Source organism: Talpa occidentalis, unplaced genomic scaffold, assembly GCF_014898055.3.
Source record: "Talpa occidentalis isolate TD23 unplaced genomic scaffold, MPIMG_talOcc4v2.1 talOcc4.2, whole genome shotgun sequence".
NCBI classification, from domain to species: domain Eukaryota; kingdom Metazoa; phylum Chordata; class Mammalia; order Eulipotyphla; family Talpidae; genus Talpa; species Talpa occidentalis.
The window spans coordinates 44475646-44498417 of NW_023602073.1; the positions used below are offsets into that span (position 1 = coordinate 44475646).

Here is a 22772-nt window from a genome sequence, read left to right on the forward strand (position 1 = left end):
TTAGACTTTGAAGTGTTAGAGCCCAGAGCCCAGAGACTCTCTATGCAGACACTCGGCTCATGTTTGCTGTTCAGGAAGACTCTGGTCTAAAGGCTATTTTTCTGGGCTAGATTTTCCATTTCAGGATCAGGTAGAGAGGGCAGTCCTGGGATCCAAGGGTGGTGGTTTAGGATTAGGCCCACTTCTTGGTGACATTGGGATGACTGAGCTGGTCTCCCACCAGTCCATGTGGGGGAAACTTGGAAGTGCTGGCGCTTTGATGGCCATGCTCCTGCTCAGCAGGGAGGTAAGCCAGCAGTGGTTCTCTGCCTCCATCTCCAGGTGCTGGATCATGTCCTGCTTCGCCATAAAAGACATGGTGCGTGCGCTGCTGCCCTTGCTTCCCGATCCACTGGCGCCCAAAATGATTGCAGCAGGGGAGGGGGGTTAGGAGCCTGGCGCCCATTGCCAGCCCCAGCTGCCCCAAGTGTCTGTACTCTCGGAGACACCACGCTCAGGAAAGCACCTGTCTCATGAAACCTCCCCTCCCTCGCCAACCTTTGATTTTCTACTGACCAATAAGCAGCTTAGAAATTTTCCCAACCAACCAGTAAGCTTCCTTTATAGCTGTCAGTCCAAAGTAATTTTGGCAAAACCCATGGAGTCTGATCCCAGAAGTCTCAACTGAAAAGTGAGATTAGGAGAAGAGGCCAGCAAATTTAGAGGAGGAAGGAAAGGCCTCCTTGAAGTGGAGAACAATCTCTACAGCTTATTCCACGGCCCATTTTTATAGTGCCTGGTAGATGCTGAATTAGTTGTCTGATTAAACACATAAAAAGAAGAAAACACCAAAATCTAAATTACCCACGACCTGATTCCAGATATTTGCTGGAATTCCTTACACAGATGCAAAGATCAGATCCACAAAGCTATTTGCACAGTGAAGGAAAAATACAGAGAACAGGGCCTCCCTTGTGGTACAGGGGTTAAAGTCTCAACACTTTGAAGCTACCCCAGCCACTACAGCCTGAGTTAGATCCCAGCCCAGGGAATTACCCACATGGCACTGCAGGTCTCTCCTGTCTTACCTGCTGCTCCTGCAGGGAAAGTGATGGGAGCTTCTTCCTAGACATAGGTTTGTAGCTAGAGGTCCACCACTCAGTGGTGCTTTCAGAAGAAACAAATATGGCACCTCCCATAATTTTTTGAACCAAATCCCTGGCTTCCAAAAATAAATGGGAAACTCAAATACCAAATACAGATACCAAATGTTTCCCAATTCCCACTCAACCGAGCTTAACACACCAACAGCCTCCCAAATTGAGGGAGACTCAGATCCCTCCCAAATGTGTGAAGGCGAAGGTCTTAGCGTGCACGCTGGGGGAATTTACACCAAATGCCAGGGGACCACAGTTTTCCATCCAGTTTCCTTCTCAAAGGTGAATCCATGGGTCTGAGCCAAGTTGTGCCTCTCCCAAGGAGGGCATGGGAAGTTCCCAAGAGGAAAAAGTCGGCAGCTACAGGTACTCTCCCTCATCCTCCTGGAAGAAGGGTGCTCCCTTTCAGCAGGAAGGTCAGGATGCCACCCAGGATGCCCACGCCTCTCTCTGACAGCTGGACTGGTAAGCCCAGGCATGCTGCCATGGCAACTACTCGATCCGTTGGAAGTCAGAGTTGGGATTGGGAAAGCCAGGGTGGTGTCCAGCGCCTGGCTCTGCCGCGCCAAATTGATACTCAACACTGGTCTCAGTTTCTCTCAGCCAATAAAAGGAAACCATTTGAGGAAAAGGAAAATAAACAAACTTGTTAAATGCAGGAGATAAGGATGCCCATGTGGTGCCAGCAGGAACAGAGAACTGTCCTACGGTCACCTGTCCTATAGCATCATTATTCCTCAGGAAAACACAAAGTCCAGGCAGGGGTGAAGTCAGCCCGGCCCCTGCTGGAGCAGACAAGTCATCAGGGAAAGACACAGGTCAGTGTGGGGAGGGTCCTGGTGGGCAGGGCTGGGCCAGTCTCCCACCTCCTCATATTATGCTAATAGGAGCACAGACACACAAGGATGCTCTTTGCAACAAAAGAAACCAGGGGATCTTGAAGTCATGATGGGTAGATGAGAAATCCTGTATCACTCCGTCTGCAGAGGGCAGTTATTTCACACTGTAAAAGAAAATATCACAAATTCTGGAATCTCATATGTGTCGACACTGTCAATGTTCTACCGCATCCTCAGAATGTCCCCCTCACATCTTCCCCATAACCTGGTCCCATCCTCTCTGCCCCAGCCCCTCACACCGCAGGCCTCCAGGGTCTCACCTTCAGCAGATGTGAGAGACACATCAGAGCCCTGGGAACTGTCGCTGCCTGGGGTAGAACAAAACAGAACCTAGTTAGAGCCACGGAGAGATGAGACCACAGGAGGGACTGATGGGGGTGACTCCCCCATGGGCTCCATCTACACTGTCCCCAGGGCTCAGGGACCAAACCCTTGATGCACACTTACCTGCAGCCTGAGTGTAGCTTCCTCCTTTTCCACCTGTGGGAAGAAACATCCTGTAAGAGCACAAAGGAGTAGGGCTATGAAGTCTTAAATGAATCCCCTAGTCTGGGCCACAAGGAAGTTTACAAAACTGTGCCTAAGGACCCAGGACAGGATCAGGAAATATGAAGAAAGGTGATAAAGGGAGACTGGAGTAACCACCTCCTGGAGTCTGTCCTCAGCAGGGACCTTCCTCTCTGACATTTGCTGGAGTCAGGGCCCTTCACCAGAATTGTCAAGGTGAACAGGTGGTGATTAATTTTCATAAGTGCTTTACAAAAGAGTGAGGGTTAGCAAACAGCTCCAGACTGCGCAATACAGTATGTGGAAGGTACTTCCCATTACTAGACAGGCCAAGTTCTCCCTGGTACTTGATAGCCCCCGGTGGACAAGATCCCCCACTCCCTTCCCTACCTGAGCGCTTCTTCCTCCACATCACAGCTGTAGCCACTGCAGCTCCAGTGAGCACAGGTCCAAGGAGAACCAGGCCAGCAATGATGCCCACGGTGGGGATGGAGGACTGAGGAGGGGGCACTGGAAGGGAAGGGAGAGTGAGGCTTGTCACCCAGGCCTCCATCCAGAGCCAGGTGAGGTTCTTCAGAAGGGCTCCTGATTCCTCTGTGCCCACATTCCCTCCTTACCCCATGTCAGAACTCGGGGCTCCAGTAGCCCCTCATGCTGCACTTGGCACGTGTATCTCTGCTCCTCTCCCGAAGGCACCACCACAGCCACCCACTTCTGGAAGGTTCCATTCCCTCCAGGTCTGGTCTCCACCAGCATCATGTCCTGGGTCAGGTCCTCCTCATCTCGCTGCCAGGTCAGGGTGATGTCCGCAGGGTAGAAGTCCAGGGCCCAGCACCTCAGGGTGACCTTCTGGTCAGAGGTGGGGTGGTGGGTCATCTGTGTCTTTGGGGCATCTGAGGAGAAGGGTGAAAACATTCACATTTTGGGTTTTTCCTTCACGGAGACTGAAGAGCCTCATGTCACCAGCCTCAGAATAGACAGGGTAATGGGTTTGAAGAGGAAGCACAAAACCTATAAACCAGCCTGATCTGGGGAGTCGGATAGGAAGAAGCAGGAAAGGAAAAAGCAGGTCTCCAAAGAGGAGAACACAGACTTATGCTCCTGACCTGGGGACTCAAAAAAGCAGGAGTCAGATCTGAAAAATGTTAATTAGACCAAAAACAAGACATAGTGAAAAACTGATGGTCCCCAAGATGGTCACCAGGTCAAAAGGATCCAATGAAGGGTGATTTCAGGGACGGCTCCCCTCCAGCTCAGGAGAGACTGGATTCCTTAACTGTCCTTCACAAAAAGTAGGGCCCTGTGGGCGAGTCTTTCTAGCACAGAAGAGGAAACCCATGAGGCCTCCCTCTCTGACCAGAAAAGGTCTGTTTGTTTGTTTGTTGTTTTTTAAAGATTTATTTATTTATGCACACAAGACCCTGGGTACAGGCCAGAGGTGGGGAGGGGGGTGGTGGTGGTGAGAGGACTCACCAGAGACAGAGCAGGGAACAGAACAGGCTGATTGACTGCAATACACTGTTGACAGGAACAGTGGGCAAGACAGTAGAGGTCTGCTGGGCCATGTGGGTCACCTCCCTGGGGGGCCCAGTGCTGTGCTTAACCCCTTAGGCCGCCAGGGAGGCCCCAGAAAGAGGTCTGTGTTCTAATCATTACTCCATTTTCCCCTGGGGTGTCAGCCTGAGGGAGAGCTGAAGCCATGGAGGCCTTGCAAGGTCCCTCTTACTTGAAAGCTTCAGCTTCTCCCTCCAGTTTTCCATGTATCTGAGCAGCGAGTCCACGCACGGCCCCTGTAGGTAGTTCCTGCAGCGCTCAGTCTCTCCCGCCGCCTCCCACTCGCGCCGGGAGATCTGGGCGGCCGTGTCCGCCGCGGTCCAGGAGCGCAGGTCCCGGTTCAGGGCCAGGTAATCGGCGCCGTCGTAGGCGAACTGATGGTACCCGCGGAGGAGGCGCCCGTCGGGCCCCACGTCGCAGCCGTACATCTCCTGGAGGGTGTGAGAGCCTGTCCCCGCCCGCGTCAGCCTCACCGTGGCCATCACCGCGCTCGCGCCCGCGGGGAATAAACCTCAACCTCAATTAAAAACGACCGCAGGGAACCACGTCCTGCCAGCTCGTCCCCCACCAGCCTCAGGGTATCGCTCCGATGCGGGGTCTGGGGTTACTCCCCCTCCGGCCCGGGCAGCTCACCCGCCTCGCTCTGGTTGTAGTGGCCGGGCAGGTGGAGCAAGTTCGCTCGCAGAGTCTGTGCGTTGTGCTTCACTCTCCGCGTCTCCCCCTCCCAGTACTCCGGCCCCTCCTGCTTCGCCCAGGGCGCCCGCGGCTCCATCCTCTGGCCCGGGGAGTTGTTGTCGAAGCGCACGAACTGCGTGTCGTCCACGTAGCCCACAGCGATGAAGCGGGGCTCCCCGGGGCCGGGCCGGGACATCGCGGTGGAGAAATACCTCAGGGAGTGGGAGCCTGGGGGCGGGAGGGAGACCCGGGCTGGGGAGACGGGGCGGGAGAGAGGGGCGTCGAGGGGGCTCCTGAGAGTGTTAAGGGGCGGGGGGGACTAGAAGGGCGGGAATCTGGGGGCCAGAGGAGGCGGGGTAGGGGAGGGACAGAAAGGGTCCTGGGCGGGGTTGAGGGGGACACCCGGGCCGGCAGCGGCGGAAACGAGCCTCTACCGGGTCCAGAGGCGCCGCTGCTGTCACCCGGGGGCCCCGGGCTCCTCAGCGGCGGTTTCCCTCCCGACCCGCACTCACCTGCCCAGGTCTCCGTCAGGGCCAGGGCCCCCAAGAGCAGCAGCAGGAGGGTCAAGGGCCCCATGGCCCTCACCTACTCGGCCAGAGACGATCGCGCGCGCGAACCTGATTGCTCTGAAAACCCTCCAGGCAATGGGGAGAGAGAACTGGGGTGAGTCATAAGTCCAGGCCTGAGGGCCCCACTCAGGTGAGAGGGAGGAGTGAAACTGCAGGGAGTTGTGGAATCCTCAACGGTAACCTTCATGCCCGGGACACCGCCCTGGGGTTCAAGACCTGAGAGCCACACCCGGGACCTGGGACTTTGCCCTGCACCCTCCCCTCTGCACCCAGACCTTTGTCCTGGCCCTGGGACTGCCTCACCCATTCTCAAACATTTTCCTTTCAGTCTTACAAATTCCCAAGGACCCCCAAGTATAATTTTATGCAGATAAAAGTACCAGTCTTCACCATACAAGGAATAAAATCATTTAAACATCTTTTTATTTCATATTAACAGATTATTAATAATCCATTGCATGTTAACTGTTTTAAAGCCAAATAACTTTCTGAAAATCATCATGGTAGTGAGAAGTGGATCTTTTACAGTTACAGTTTTACAAGTGTCTTCTCTGTCTCATTAGAAGTTGGATTGTCATATTTTCTTTTGCATTTAGTCTGTTGTTTTGGTCAGTCAACGCAAAAATATACAGCCTGAAAGAAATGTGTAGGAATAGCATTTTATAATCTTTTAGGATAATTGTGAGTATTCAACTTTGTTACACTTTGATAATAAACTGAAACTGTACAAGTAGTAGTTTTTCACATGTTATTTGCAAAGAGAAACCTTATACACTATCACTGAATATTTTCTATTCTATTACATTAATTCTGTAGACCTCTCTTGCATATTAATGTGCTGGAGACCAGCTCCAGCTAGAAGTCGTGTCAGGGATCTCAGAAAGGAGAGGACGGAGTCGGTGAAAGTTCTTTTTTCTCCTTCTCTCAGAGGGCTGAGGGGAAGTGGAGCGAGGTAGGAGTGAGGAAGACACAGACACCTTATTTCGTGCAAGTATCTCCTGCTGAGGGTCTCAGCGGGTCTTTATTTATACCTTAAGGCAAGTGGTGGGATTACATCAGTGTAAGCATTGAGGCAGAACAGAAACAATGCATATTTTCTCATGAACATGCAAAGACTCCCTAGGTCTCACACCTAAAGGGCAAGTCTGATAACCTTAAGATCAATTAGTTTCCTAGGTACAGCTCATTTACTAGCATGATCAATCATATATGACAGCACAACATTTGTCAGCAATTAAACAAACGTTCCCAGTTATAAAGTGGGTGTAAAATTCCTATTCTATATTCAATTACTAAAATCAATCTATCTCCTAGCACTCAATCAACTCGGTTAATATATTGGTAACTTCAAAGTGGTCTGAAACAGTTCATCAAATTTAAGTAAGTTCTACTGAAGTCTAACTCCTAACTAGAAATTCCTAACCTCCACACGGCCTGCGAACTATTGATCTCTTGCAAACACCAGGAAAAGTACTGCTGCCAGGAAATGTACTGCTGCCACAAATATGCACCCCCGCCCCACCCTGTGTCAGGCTATGGCTTCCAAGCACAGCTGGTTCAGGGCAGCTTGTTCTGCATAGTTCTTGGGGCCAGAACATTTCTTTCTTAGCTATACCTTTTGCATTATTTACTTTCTTTGATACTAATTCAAGTGTAAGAATAACAAATCAATAAACGTCTAGGTCCAAATTGGGTTTTCATATGCCAATTAATGACTAACTTCTGCATTAACCAAGAACAAAGAGGAGAGCTTTAGCAGGCATTGCCATGGAGACTCCCTAGTTCAGATCTTTGGGAAGTGTAAGAACTCCCCTCTTCTGAGAAGCACAACTTTCCCTCTTCTGGGGAGCACAGGAGCTCCCCGCTTCTCAGGAGTCTCCCTCAATGCCCAGACCATGTCAAGAGACAGCATGGGAGGTGCAGCCTGCCGCATTAATGGCTCTTAACTAATATGATTTTTAAAAGTAATACATTATTTCACTAGGCTATATGATCACTATGTTTATTATTGCAAAATCAAATTTTAAAAATCAAATATTTTATATTCCAAAGATCCCAAAGGAAAAAATAGTTGGTACAGGAAGTTGTCAAGCTTATAGTGATGGGACACAATTTTCTAATACCTGGTTTTCCCTTGGGTTTGCATTTCATCAAGGCAATTAATTACTATCAATTGTCAACTGTCAGTAGATTTTCTTTTTTTTAAGATTTATTTATGCAGACAAGTACTGGGGACCAGGCCAGAGGTGTGGGGGGTTATGTGTGAGAGGATTCACCAGAGACAGAGTGGGTAGCAGAACAGGCAGACTGACCGAAATACACTGCTCAGGGGAGCAGCAGGCAAGACAGGAGAGGTCTGCTGCTCCATGTGGGTCACCTGCCTGGCTGGGGATCAAACTCTGGTAGATAGCTTCATAGTGCTGATGCTTAACCCCTTGTACCACCAGGGAGGCCCCTGTCAGTGGGGGACAGATTCACATTCAATTTCTAGAAAGTGCCTGCAAGTTAACTAAATCTATATAATGTTTTGTCATTCACTCCTTCAAATAAAGATGGTATTACCTAAAAGAAAGAGTCTGTTTAACCTCATACAAATTGTTTTTCTTGGAACACAGTACTTTAGGTTGGAGCAGAAGGGATTTATATGTACTGAACTTACTTTATTTCTCTCAGGCAAATTCTTTCCCTCAGGCTTGAGGAGATGCTTCCCTGCTTTCCTGAGCCTCCCTGTCCAGGGCCCCTGTAGGGGCAGGATGGGCACAGAGCAGTTTCTCTATGATTGGAGCAGACAGGATAAGGAGGAGTCCTGTAGCCCTTGGTGGATTTTGAAGATTTTTATTGGGATTTACCAGGTACACAGCAAGCAGGGGTGCCAGGAGGCTAGCAGGCCTCCTAGGCCCCGGCAAATCTTCACTCTTTATGGGCTCTTCGTTGTCTCTCATGGCTTTTGCTTCTCTGCTCTTCCCTGTGACGCTGCCCTTATAAGCCCAGTCTGTGAGCCCAGGTGTACCCACCTACACATGCCCACACCCCACTCCAGGTGCCCGCCATCAAGCATGCATTCAGGACCACAGGGATTCATCATCAATCCTAATGGCGGGAGGGCAGAAAAGTCTGACACTTTTTCACTTACCCTACAATCCACCCCCTCAGGGTTTTCTGCCAGACAGTCTATACAAATTATACACACGTTTCTCTTGGCGACTATGAACACTGCCATGGCCCATAAAAGTAAATAGTATACATCACAATATAACAACAAAATACAACAAAACACAAATAAGTCCAGGCAAGGCACAAACCTAATGGCAAAAGACAAGATTATTGGCACCAGCAGTTGCTCCACCAATTCTGCTGCAGAAGGCACTGCTCATACAAGGGAGAGGAACCAGTCAGTCATCTGCTGTCACACGCCAGGAACCATCAGGCTTCCTGGCCTTCTCTGGCTGTGGTCTCTGCCACAAGCCACACATCCCATCCACGCCCTGGATGCTCTCACTCTTGGATTGGTGATTCTGTACTCTTTGGGGGTAATCGCCCAGTCCTCAGGGTTTCTGTCTGCACTCGCTCCAACACTTGGCTTCCATAGCCACCAATGCAACTCACAGACCCCTCTACTCAGGCCAACCCACTGCACATGCACATGGGTCGGGGATCCATGGATACAAGCTCCACATGTGGCCTTTCTTGGGTCCCCTCTTTGGCTGTGGGCTCCACCACAAGCCACGTTCCCCACCCGTCCCCCAAGGACGGGTTCCTCAGCTCCTTACCCTCACTCAACGACAAACAGGGCATCACCCACAGGTGTTGTAAGAGACTCACTGGCCTTCTTTAACATACTTAGTGTAGGGTAAGGTAAAAAATCAGGCTTTTCTGCCCTCCCACCATCAGGATGGATGAGGGAACCCTGTGATCCTGAATGCATGCCTGATGGCGGGCACCTGAAGTGGGTACACCTGCACTAAGACTGTGCTTTTAAGGGCGGCGTCATGGGGACGCCAATAGAAGCTGAGAAGCAGCAGAAGCTGAAGGAGAAGCCGAGAGAAGGCCGGAGAGCCCACAGAGTGAAGACCTGCTGGGGGCTGGGAGGCCTGCCAGCCTCCCGGCCCCCCAGCACCCCTGCCTGCCATATGCCTGGTGAACCCCAATAAAAAACCTGCAAAACCACTGAGGACTCTGACTCCTCCTTTACCCAGTCTGCATGGGATTAGAGAACCTGCACTGTGTCCAGTCCTGCCCTTTTTCTCTGCCTGGCTGCAGAGAACTTGGCGAGGGCTTCCTCCTTCAGCCAAGTGTGGGCTCTTCTACCAAGACTCACTGGCCATGCCTTGCTTTTCATCCCCTGGGGTTTACAAACGATACCATCCACTCCCAGGGTCCCCAAAATCATAACATCAACTTGCCAAGGTTCCTCAGCCTTCTGGCGGGATTGTCAGTCCAAGTCCATTAGTCCAAGTCCATCCATTTTTTCCTTGCCTTAACACTGGTGAGCTCCGAATCGTGGTCCTTTCTTCCCTGACAATTTTGCTGCCTCAGGGGTTGTTGGCTGGCCCTCTCGCTGTCTCCTCATGCAGGTGAGGTCTCAGTCCCACTACTCCTGGACCTTTTCCACTTCCTGTGCTGCCATGACACCTCCAGCGTTGTCACAGCCTCAGCCTGCTGCTCCGCAGTCCCTCCTGAGGTCTTCTGAGGGCTCCACACCCATCTGCATTGAATCATCTTGCCAACTTACATCAATTGTAGTGACAGGAAGGGCTCAGAGGAGGTTCTCTAAGATTCTATGCAAACCAGTGAAGAAGGAGTGAGTCCTGGAGCCCTCAGTGTCTTTTTCAGGCTTTTATTGGAATTTGCCAGGTACACAGCAGGCAAGGGTGCCGTGTACACAGTAAATCCAAATAAAAGTCTGCAAAAGTCACCGAGGGCTTCAGGACTCCCTCCTTCACCCGTCCACAAGGATCATCGAAACCTGCTCAGTGTCCCCTCCTGCTGCTATACCCACAGAGCCCAGGAAGAGTGAAGATTCACCAGGGGCCAGGAAGCCTGCCAGCCTCCTAGCCGCTGGGCACCCCTGCCTGCCATGTACATGGTAAACTTAATAAAATCCTCAAAAAGATACCAAGGGCTCCAGGACTCTCACCTTTACCCCATCAACTTGGGTCATAGACGATCTGCTCCGTCCCTTCCTGTCCTACAGGAGGTTGACAATGACTGGTCATCACCAAACTTGTGGCCACATTTTAGTCAATACTTTGCTGTTTCTCATTGTTAGCAACAGCTGACAATGTTTTTTACTCTCTACTGGTCTGAAAATGCTTTCCTCCTCTGGCTCCGGAGAGCTATTATTGTTGGAGTTTATAGGGCTAAAATCTCTGTCTCTTTGGCACCTGGTAGACAGGGCTAAGAACTTTTAAACAGACTGGGGAGCTGAAGGGTTACCATGGGAACCAAACTGTGAAAACCCTTGGCCAACATGGAACCACTTGATTGGTATACAGGGCCATAAAGCCCAAGTGGCCACTGGAGACAAATCTAAAGCAAATAAGAGCTAATTAGGGCGTGACACTCTAGCAGACAGCAGCTAGCTCAGGCCTGTGTCTTAAATCTTAGAGCCTACAAACTCAGAGCATAAAAAAGAACCAAACTTTTTTTCAGTGGCCTAAGTAAAAATTTCTCCTCTTACCCCTCTTCTCCGCAGTAATTCAATAAATGCACCTTTTCAGCTTTCCATGCTGTCTCTGATGAATTCTTTCACCCCCATGACCCTGGTGTCTCTTCACTGTCCTGTGCTCCTCACCCATGGGAATTATCAGTTTTGTTCAAATGATGGGACATTTTTGTAGTAGAAATTAAATTACAAGATATTAAAAAAATAATGCAAACACTGCACTGAGGTAATCAACATAATGTTACAATGTTGGGAGAACAAGGTTGTGTGAATGAAGAGTCAATTCACTAAAGATGAGACACAAAACTCAACAGAGTCCTGGTAGATGGTATTTGGAGGCAGAAAAGTAACAAGCAGAAAATCAGCTAAAAGAAGTAAAACAGCTTATCTCTCAGATACAAGAAATGGAGAACATGGAAGATTGGGGACTACTGTCTTCATAACAAGCTTTGTACAAGTATTGGACTTTTAAAATTACGTATGTTTATTTGGGGGGAAAACACATTTATAGTAATATACTGTATAAAAGTTATATGAGTGTGATCTCTCTCTCTAAATATCTCATCATATATAAAAGTTTTTGATGCAGGATGTGGGAAACTGAAACCTTGGAAAGTGAAGCGGCAGATAAGGGGGGACACTGTGCACCAGGTATGGACCAGGATTAGGAACAGAGACCCTGTTGGGTAAATGAGACAATCAGGATTTTTTATACCACTAACCTCTTTGGCTACCACCTGAGCCCTACACAAGGGATACTTGGGACCATAGGGCAATTCTGCCTGATTGTGGACACCTGGGTCCAAAGAACATGGGCGTGCACATGAGTAAGTTTGCATGACTGAGCCTAGAGGCTGGACTACAAGCAGACAGGAGGAGGCCCACTCAGCAGCTGTGTGACTGCAGAAGAGGCAAGGCCATAAGACTGCAGGAGACTGAGATGCCAGAGAGAGTCCAGAGAAAGAGCAGAAAGGGTCATGGGGGGCTGGGAGGCTTGGTTGCCTGCCTGTCTCCTAGCCTCCCAGCACCCCTCCACCCCTACTCTGGCCCTTGCCTGCTCCCTGGCATGCCATTCTCCTTGCCTAGTTCCTTGGAAGTGCATTAAAGCCTGTAAAATCCTCTGAGGTCTCTGGGACTCTTTTTATCTGGCCTGAAGCCATAGTGAACCTGCCCTGTGCCTGCTTGCATGCAGACCCCCGGGCACTGCTGGCAGAAGTACAAATAGCACAGCCATTATGGAAGAGATTTGGCAGTTTCTTATAGGCTAAACATCAACTTCCCTAAAACCTGCAGATCATTCTCCTGGGTATTTACCCAACTCACTTGAGAACTTTTGTTTGCACAAAACCTGTACATCAATGTTTATAGCACAACACTCCTTAAATGTGGGCAGCACATTGTGACTTCCTTCTAAAGCCTGGAAAGGGACATGGAAAAGAAAGATCTTCACAGAGAGAAAGTGGGAGACACGACCTTAACCCCAGCTGAAAGTGAACATTCTCCATTAAGAACAAGTACATTTTATTCACCCTTCCTGTGTAGCTGAGAATGGCATTTCATCCCTGTGATCTTCCCCAAACCCATCAGCCCAGACAACCAAACTCAAATGGAGGGGCCTTCTACAACACACATGAGCAGTGCTCCCCTAAATATGAAGACCATCAAAAACAAATAATGTCTGAAAGACTGACTCAGCCAGAGCAGCCTTAGGAGACATGATTAGGACTTAGTATGGTATCACGAGGGATCCTGGAGCAGAAAAATAAACTAATGACATCCAAATCAAGCATGGAGTTTAGTAATAACATATTAATATTCCTGGGCCTCCCCGGTGGCGCAGCGGTTAAGTCGGTTGAGTGCTGGGTTGGGAAGCTGCCCGCAGCCTCTGCAGTGCTGGTTCAATTCCCGGATGCTCCCAGGTCACCAGAGTTGGGTCGCACATGGCGCGCAGACCTCTCCTGCCGCCCGCTGCTCCCCTCAGCAGTGTACCTCGGTCCTTCTGCCTGCTCTGCTCCCCGCTCTGGCTCTGGTGAATTCTCTCACCCTCCCGCTTCTGTCTGTACCCAGTGCTTATATAAATAAATTTTAAAAATAAATAAATAAATAAATCTTTTAAAAAATGGGCAGAAGAGCTAAAAAGAAACTTCTCTGAAGAAGAAATGCAAATGGCCAACAGGCATATGAAAAAACGTTCCACATCACTTGTAATCGGGGAAATGCAAATCAAAACTACAATGAGATACCATCTTACACCAGTGAGAATGGCACATATTAAAAAAACTAGCAACAACAAATGTTGGCGAGGTTGTGGAGAAAAAGGAACTCTCCTGCACTGCTGGTGGGAGTGCAAACTGGTCCAGCCACTATGGAGAGCTGTGTGGAGATTTCTGGACCTACTAAACATAGAGCTTCCATATGATCCAGCAATTCCACTACCAGGTATTTAACAAATGACACAAAAACAGTAATTCCAAAGGGCACCTGCACCCCTATGTTTATAGCAGCACTATTTACAATAGCTAGATCAAGAAGATGTGGTACATAACACAATGGAATTTTACTCAGCATTCAAAAAAGATAAACACATGCAGTTTGCAGCAACATGGATGGAGCTGGAAGGGATCATGCTCAGCGAAATAAGTCAGAAAGAAAAAGAAAAATACCGGGTGGTCTCACTCATAGCAGGAATTTAGAAAACCTAAATAAGAGACCAGGAAAAAGACTAATCAATACAAAGTAAAAATCAAAATCAACAAGCAACTATAAACCAGAGACATACTATGGGGATGGGGGGGGGGTGCGGGGAGGTTGGGGGGTAGGGAGGGAGTGGCAGGGAAAGGAAGGACCAGTGTCAAAAAAAGGGGGGGATGTAACTGTATGGGGAATATAACCAAAATGAAAATGCATACATTGTGCAAAGATGAAAAAAGATGTAAGAATTATATAAAATAAAATATTTAAATAAATAAAATGTATTTAATTTCATTAGTTCATATGGGATTATTTAGGGTCCCTATTTCTTCTTAATTCACTTTGGTAATTTGTGTCTTTAAGAATGTACATTTCACATTGGCTAGCAAATTTATATGCTCTTGTCCATCATAGTCTCTATGGACATTAATGTTCTAAATTTCCCTGTATCTCTACTTCTCCTACATCCCACAAATTCTGACTCTATTTTCATAAAGGTGGAAAGCATCCATTGTCCTTATGATTTTGTCTTTATTATTGTTTTCTCACCACCATTCTTTCTATCCCCTTGTTCCTCTCCTTCCCCTCCCTCTCATCCTCAGAGCCCTCAGGGTGTTTGCTAAAGTCCACTAGTTTTTATAAGTGTGTTAATTTGTCAAATCATCTGCTATGTACATGTCCAGTATTTATTTGTATCATTCTCACTTGCCTTCGTACACACAATTCTCTCAAACTCCCATTTTGCTGAAAATGGTTTATTTCATCTTTCCTTTTGGCTAAACAGTATTCTGTAATGTGGACATGACACTTGTTCTTGATCCATCCTTTTTTTTATTTTATTTATTTATTTATTACTTTTATTTTTCCCTAACCCTAATCCTAACCCTCAATAACTACATCAAAACTAAACATAAGACCTTTAAGGAAGGGAACTTTGATACAATTAGCGTGCAAAAAAAGAAGGGAAAGAATAGAGAAATGGTTTCCAGATCAAACACCCAAAGTTACCCATCCCTATGTAGGTAAATGCCCGGCCTAACAGGTTTGGCCCAAAGCAGGGACACTGAGGCCCAACAACCTGCCACAAGTCTAAGGCACCTTCTGGTGGGGACCAATAGGAAAGGGGTAGAAGTGGCCAGACAGGTCTGGAAGGAAAAAAGCAAAATCAAAATCAATATAATTGTTGCCATTGTTACCCTCCCACGGGTCTTTCATCCACGTCTGTTTCAAGTGTCTCTTCCAAGTCCCCTGGCTCTGGCACCAGTCCAAGGCTGAGAGCAAGCACAGCTTCTTCACGTGTTCTCTGCTCCACGTGCCGCCTTGGGTCTTCCTGTTCTCTGTCCTCTGCCTTCCTTCTCTCTCTCTCTTTTTTTAAAGATTTATTTATTTATTTATGCAAGCACTGGTCACAGTCAGAAGCTCGGGAGGGCGAGAGAATTCACCAGAGCCAGAGCAGGAAACAAAACAGGCAGACTGATGATACACTGCTGAGGGGAGCAGCAGGCAGCAGGAGAGGACCTTGAGCCATGTGGGACCCGGATCAAACCGGCGCCTTGCAACCCAGCGCCCAACCACCATACCTCTGGGGAGGCCCCTTCTCTCTTTTCTGCATCTTCTCCCCACCCTGCTCCGCTGCACCTTTTCCCTAGGTGGGGCAGGGAATCTGGAAATTCCCCTTTTCCTGGGGACCATCTGTTACAATTCCAGATTTCATGTCCCACTCAAGGAAAGTTGGAGCTGAGCATGGACAAAAGGCTGAAGAAGTGAAGGAAGAAGTGGAGAGAGATGGGGAAAGAAGACTGGAGGAGGAGGCACATGGAGCAGAAACACACATGAAGAAGCCATGCGTGCTTTTCGGCCCTGGACTTGTGCCAGAGACTTGGAGGACACAGAAAGAGATACTTGAAAGAGACAGACACATGGGTGACAGACCCATGGGGAGGCTGACAATGGCAGCCTTTATCTCGACTTGTTTTTTTTCAAAGATTTATTTATTTATGCATACAAGAACTGGGGTACAGGCCAGAGGTGCGGGAGGTGAGAGGATTCACCAGAGACAGAGTGGGGAATAGAACAGGCAGATGTACTGGAACACACTGCTGAGAGGAACAGTGGGTGAGTCAGCCGAGGTCTGCTGTGCCATGTGGGTAGCTCCGTGGCCAAGGATTGAACTCACCTGCAAAGTTTCATAGGTTGCCTCTTAACCCCTTCTGCCACCGCGGAGGCCCTTGACTTGTCTTTTTGAAACAGGGGCTGAAACCAAAGGCTCTTACAGGTGGCACCCCGGTGGGGAATACAGGTAAGGATGAACAACCCCAGGTAAAATTCAGACAAAGTATTGGTGCACGTGGAGACTCTGATAGGAAATATAAGGGACTGCAAAGCAGGCCCTGAGAGTCAGCATCTTCAGGGATCATTCATCATTTTCAGGATTTCACCATTATCCAGGATTCAACATTCTGGGTCCAGCAATCCTATCCCCCCACACTGATCTTCCAGAAGGCTATTGCAGTCCTCTGAAGGAATTGGAGAGGCTTCCAGCAGCCACCCTCAGAGAACATAAGTTCAGAGGCTTTGCAGGTAGTCCCGTGACTGAAACTGTCCCCAGCTGTGCTGCTGTTAGAGCAAAGGTGAGGGCAAAGACCCGGAGCTGGGTTCCTGACTAAGCTGCGTGAGTGTGGGTGCTTTGTCAGGTCCTTCAGATGCTGCTGCTGCTGTTTCCAACATCGCTTGTCTGGTGCTGCGCTGGGGCATCTCGGCAGCTCCAGTGAGCATCTCCTGTTGTGTCTTCTGCTGTCCTCCTGAGTTGGATCCTGGCCTAGTGTCTGGCTGCCACAGGCTCCAGGCCCTCAGTGGCGGGAAGATGGTCTTTTGGGAGCGATGCCTTTTTTTCAGGATAGGTGTTCGACATCTTCAGATATAAGATGGCAGGTGGACGCCATCTTACACACCTTTTGTTTAGTACTTCAGAACACTGGACACTGCTTGGGGGGAGATAAACAGCCACTTGTGACTTCAATGACTCTTGGGTTTCCCCTGTTTGTTAAGTAAATCCCATTATTGATGTTCTCTGAATCTGAGTGGTCTTGAAATTGTGCATTAGGTGAAGAATTCAGACAGCGACCTATAAACAATTTGGGCCTTGTCAGTGGCCAGTTGTAGTGCCCTTACTGCCCAGTATCATTTTGATTTTGCTCTTTTCCTTCCAGATTTGCCTGACCCCTTCTGCCCCTTTCAATGGGTCTCCACCAGAAGATGCCTTAGATTCATGGCAGGCTTTTGGGCCTCAGTGATCCTGCTCTGGGTCTATCCTGTTTGGCTGAGCATTTAAACCCAATAGGATAGAATCTTTGGTAACTACTATAACTATATTCTTTCTCTTCTCTTTATTGCACACTAATTGTATTATTTTCTATTGAAGATCTTACACATTAGAATATGTTTTGTCTTTATGCAACGGGTGGCAGAACCCATTTAGAGTGTTCATGTTTGAGGATCTGGGTGCCTCTCATTCAGCCGGATACAGGACCAGTCTCCATTCCCACCCACAATGTACCAGAGTTACTTTTCTCCACACCCTTGAGATGCTTTTTGTTTCTGGTCTTTTTAGCACAGGTCGTTTCCATAGTTGTGAGATGTTATCTCATTGTGGTTTTAACTGGCATTTTCCTGACGAAACATGATGATAATAATGGAGGCTAAGAGTAGAAAATTTGGAAAGAAGGTATCACGAGACCCGAAACTGGCTCACTCGGGGCCAAAAAAGCTAGAGGTGTGGGTTAAAAGTGATTAATGTAGTCAGTAAACTAGCTGCAGAAAATATCCAGGGACTCCCCAGTGGCGCAGTGGTTGAGTGCTGGGCTGCGAAGCTCCCCACAGCCTGTTCAATCCCCAGATGCCTGCGAGGGTCCCACATGGCGCCTGCTGCTCCTCTCAACAGTGTATTTCATCAGTCTGACTGTTCTGTTCCCCGCTTTGGCTCTGGTGAATTCTCTCATCCTCCCACGCTCTGACAGGACTCAATGCTTGTATAAATAAATCATTAAAAAAAAGAATAAAAAAAAAATCCAGAGCACAGATTGGGGGATGGAGTATAAAAATGGATAGCCATTGTAAGAAAATCACCAGTCTGTTTGAATCCACCTAGTCAAGCAAATTAAAGAAATTATTTTATTTTTTTTAAAGATTTATGTATCAATGCATAGAAGAACTGGAGTGAGAGGATTCACCAGAGACCGAGTGAGGAGCAGAACAGCACATCCACTGCTGAGGGGAGCAGTGGGTGAGACAGGAGAGGTCTGTTGCGCCATGTGGGTCAGCTCCCTGGCTAGGGAATCAAAAAACTCTTGACCCATACAGGAGAAACAGTCTGTCCAGACGCCCTACCCCTTGGCCTGTGTATGCCTCCTTCCAACAGCAACCATATTAGTTAACTCAGGGACTAGTGTTAGGAAAATCATAACCCAGGCCCGTTAGGTAGGGCCATTGCTCAGTCCTACTCCAGTATGTAGCAACAGAAAATGGATCGCTTCCCTTCAACTCCTCCAAAAGAGTTTGGGCTGCGGATACAGTCAAGGGGGAATGATAGAGGACAAGGCCTCTCTTAGCAAACCTGTCCCTTTTAGGGAGACCCTTTCTGCCCACTTGTGTCTATGCAAGTGTCCTTCACTTTTCTGTCCCTTTTTCTAATAAATCTGCTCTTTTTTAAAAAAGAGATTTGTTTATTTATCCATACAAGAATGGGGGTACAGGCCAGAAGTGCGAGGGGAGAGAGGAGTCACCAGAGACAGATTGGGGAGCAGAACAGGTGGATTGACTGAAATATGCTGCTGAGGGGAGCAGCGGGAGAGAGAGGAGAGGTCTGCTGTGCCATGTGGGTAGCTCCCTGGCCAACCAGGGCTCATACTTCTGCTGCAGAGGCTGCAGATAGCTTCATAGTACTGTGTTCAACGTCTTGCGCTACCAGGGAGGCCCCTAAACCCGGTCTTTTAAATATAACTAACGTCTCTGTCTCATGGAGAAACTCGCCTGGGAAACTTGCCATGTGCCGCTGAAAGGGGAGCTCTGATGAAACCTTTCCCAGAGTGAACCCAAGGACCCCGCTCTCTAAACCCATCAACTCCAAAACTGCATCACTAAGACATCTCATATCTTTTTACTGATCAAAAACTTTATAATTTCTGAAATTTCATAGCAACAAAATTTTGTCACAGGCATAAACATAAATGGATTTTTATAAAACACTAAATTACCCAGAGTGACAACTAGAGGTTTATTAAAATAGATCTTTTTTTTTTTTTTTTTTTTTACAATACTCAAGAATGCTGACTGTGTTGGGGGGAAAGGATGAACTGAATGAACTCAGCAAACAGGTTTTGTGTTTTCCATCCTCACTCCAGACCAAGGAGATTCAAGACACCAAGAACTACAAATCCCATAATGTCCTCATCAAGGAAGGGAGGGCTCCTGGGAACTGAGGGTGGAATTAAACAGCCAGGTCTGGTATATAATCAGATATGTGGACCTTGGGTGTTTCCTGGCTCTTGGCTTTGGGCTCCTGACTTTTTGCCAGCTCTCAGAGTGCCATTGGTATTCCAGGTAAGAGTAACTGGTAGGATGCAGTTCAGTGTGGGGAGGGGTCTGGTGAGCAGGGCTGGGCCAGTCTCCCCACTCCTCACATTATGCTAATAGGAGCACAGACACATGAGGATGCCCTTTGCAGCAAAAGAAACCAGGGGATCTTGAAGTCATGATGGGTAGATGAGTATCCTGCACCACTCAGTCCCCAGAAGGCAGTTATTCCACACTTAAAATAAAATATCATAAATTCTGGAATCTCATATGTGTCGACACTGTCAATGGTCCACCACATCCTCAGAATGTCCCCCTCACAGCTTCCCCATAACCTGGTCCCATCCTCTCTGCCCCAGCCCCTCCCACCCCAGGCCTCCAGGGTCTTATCTTTAGCAGCTGTGAGGCACATCAGAGCTCTGGTTACCGTCGCTGCCTGGGGGAGAACAAAACAGAACCTGGTCAGAGCCATGAGAGATGAGACCACAGGAGGGACTGATGGGAGTGACTCCCCCATGGGCTCCATCTACACTGTCCTCAGGGGCTCTGGGATAAACCCCTGATCCACACTTACCTACAGCCGGAGTGTAGCTTCCTCCTTGTCTACCTGAAGGAAGAAACATCATGTGAGACCAGGGAGGAGTCAGCCCATGAAGTCCTAAAGGAATCCCCTAGTCCTGGACCACAGGGAAGTTTCCAGAACCGTGCCTGAGGACCCAGGGCAGGACTGGGAAATATGAAGAAAAGAGATGAGAGATGAGGTGGACTAACCATCTTCTAGAGTCTGTCCTCAGCATGGACCTTCCCTTGACATTTGCTGGGAATCAGGTCCCCATCACCAGAATTATCAAGGTGAACAACAGGTGATTTATTTTCATAAGGGTTTCACAAAACAGTGAGGATTAGTAATCAGCTCCAAACTGGGCAACACATGTATGTGCACAGTATTTCCATTCACTAAACAGAGCAAGTTCTCCCTGGGACATGAAAGCCCCAGTAGACAAGACCCCCCATTCCCTTCCCTACCTGAGCGCTTCTTCCTCCACATCACAGCTGCAGCCACCGCAGCTCCAGTGAGCACAGCTCCAAGGAGAACCAGGCCAGCAATTATGCCTGCGGTGGGGATGGAGGCCTGAGGAGGGGGCACTGGAAGGGAAGGAGAGGTCAGAGCCTGAACCCAAGGCCTCATCCTGACTTTATGAAGATCTGCAGAGGCGCTTTTGATTCCCCCTGAGAAAAGGCTCTGTGCCCACACCCCCCTCCTTACCACAACTCAGGACTCGGGGCTCCAGCAGCCCCTGGTGCTGCACATGGCACGTGTATCTCTGCTCCTCTCCAGAAGGCACCACCACAGTTGCTCACTTCTGGAAGGTTCCATCACCCCTAAGCATGGTCTCCACCAGTTTTATGTTCGTCAGGTTCTCCCCATCTTGCTGCCAGGTCATGTTGATGTTCGCAGGGTAGAAGCCCAGGGCCCAGCACCTCAGGGTGACCTCATGCTCAGAGGTGGGGTGGTGGGTCATCTATGTCCTTGGGGGAACTGAGGAGAAGGGTGAGAACATTCACACTTGGGGTTTCTTCCACAAACACTGCAGCAGCCTCACTGACCATCCTCAGAGTGGACAGGGCAATGAGTTTGGAAGGAGGAAGCAGAAAACCCTGAAACCAGCCTAGTGTGGGGAATGTAAGATAACCTTTTATTCATTAAAACGTTTTAGGATTGGGGTGAGAGCCTGAGGTAGGAAGATGCAGGTCTCCAAGGAGGAGAACACAGACATTTGCTCTTGATCTGGGTGGAGGGTGAATGAGGAATCATATCTCATACCAAAAACAAGGGCTTGACAGAGAAACTAATTGCTCCCAAATTGGCTGCCCAGGCAAATGGAGCCAGTGACAGCTGCTCTCCCCACCATCTCGGGAGAGACTGGATTACTTCACTGGCCTTAACTTACAGAAGGGCCCTATGGGCGAGTCTCTCTCTAGTACAGAAAATGAAACCCTGGGGGCTCCTCCCTCTCTGACCAGAAAGAAGGCCTCTTCTGACCATTATCCCATTTTCCCTGTGGGCACCAGGTTGAGGGGAGGTCAGGAGTCCTCTAGGCCCCTCTCACCTGAGCGCTGCAGCACCTCCTTCCCCATCTCCAGGAATCTGTGGAGCCACTCCAGGCACCTGCCCTCCAGGAAGTTCCTGAAGCGCTCAGCCTCCCCGCTGGCCTCCCACTCATGCTGGGTGATCTGAGCCACGGTGTCCGCTGAGGTCCAGGAGCGCAGGTCCCCCTTCAGGGAGATGAAATCAGCGCCATCGTAGGCCTGATTGTACCCGCGGAGGAGGTGCCCTTTGTTCCCTGACTCGAAGCCAAACATCCTCTGGAGGGTGTGAGAACCTGAGCCTCGACCCCACATCAGCATCAGGTGTACGGGGACCTCACACCCTAAATAAACCTAAACTGAAAATGAAACCGCGAAGAAGACAGTCCTGGGGACCTTCCCGGGTTGAGGGTCTAGGTGCGCCCCACAGCCTTGGGGTGTCTCCTGGGCCTGAAGACTCGGGGCGGCCCCCAGTGGGCATGGGGCGATGACCTGGTCCTGGGCCCTGGTAGCTCACCGTCCTCGCTTTGGTTGTAGAGGCCGCGCAGGTCATTCAGGTGCGCTTTGAACCTCAGTATGTTTTTCCTTTGGTTCTGCGTCTCCTCGTCCCGATCCTCCGGCCCCAGCTGCCCCGCCCAGGGCGCCCGCGGCTCCGCACTCTGCCCCGGGGAGTCGCTGTCGAAGCGGTTGAACTGCGTGTGTCGTCCACGTACCCCACGGCGATGACGCGGGGCTCCCCGGGGCCGGGCCGGGACATCGCGGTGTGGAAAAAACTCATGGAGTGGGGCCCTGGGGGCGGGAGGGGAGACCCGGGCTGACCACCCTTCCCGCAGCGGTGCCTGAGTCCTCGTCTGACAACGTACAAGGAGGCGGGAGGTCTAGAGAGATTGACAGGGGGCGGCGGGAGAAGGGCCAGGACTGGAGGGGCAGGAGTGGGGGACAGGAGGACAACGGGAGGCTGGGAGCCGGGACTGGTTTGGGGAGAGGAAGGTCAGTAGGGCCAACTGCGGCATATCGCCCCTTTCCCGGGGTCCTGCGCCCCTGTCCTGCCGGGGTTCCACTCTATGCAGGCCTTATTTCCCCCGCAGGCACTGCACTCACCCATCCAGTTCACCGCCAGGGTCAGGGTCCCCGAAAGCAGCAGCAGGAAGGGTAGGGGCTTCCAGACTCGCATCTGCTGGGTCTCTGGAGAATCTGACTCCTGGCGCTAAGGTGGAGACTGTAACTGGACCTCGGTGTGGCCCAGGGGCTTCTCCAGAAACCCACCAGGCATTGGGGAGTGAGAACAGGGGACGAGTAAGGAATATCCAGGGTGAAACAGGTGAGAGGGAGATGTGAAACTGAGGGGAAAGGAGAATCCTTCACCCAGATACCTCTGCAGGCACTTGAGCCACACCCTGGGATTGGGACTTGGGAC

The 22772-nt window shown here is 49.5% G+C and overlaps 1 protein-coding gene and 1 pseudogene across 1 annotated transcript; both read right to left on the bottom strand.

Moving 5' to 3' along the window:
- Positions 1 to 1823: 1823 nt before the first annotated feature.
- On the bottom strand, positions 1824 to 5362 carry LOC119252157 (popy Class I histocompatibility antigen, A-1 alpha chain-like). Its single transcript, XM_037519372.2, has 8 exons — positions 5284 to 5362; positions 4730 to 4999; positions 4269 to 4544; positions 3160 to 3435; positions 2933 to 3052; positions 2483 to 2515; positions 2296 to 2343; positions 1824 to 2139 (listed from the first exon to the last, which is right to left on the bottom strand). The coding sequence occupies exons 1-8, from the start codon at positions 5345 to 5347 to the stop codon at positions 2135 to 2137; spliced, it is 1092 nt and encodes a 363-aa protein (XP_037375269.1). The 5' UTR covers positions 5348 to 5362; the 3' UTR covers positions 1824 to 2134.
- A 14297-nt stretch (positions 5363 to 19659) lies between these two features.
- LOC119251303 (patr class I histocompatibility antigen, A-108 alpha chain-like) lies at positions 19660 to 22529 on the bottom strand (annotated as a pseudogene).
- Positions 22530 to 22772: the final 243 nt, after the last annotated feature.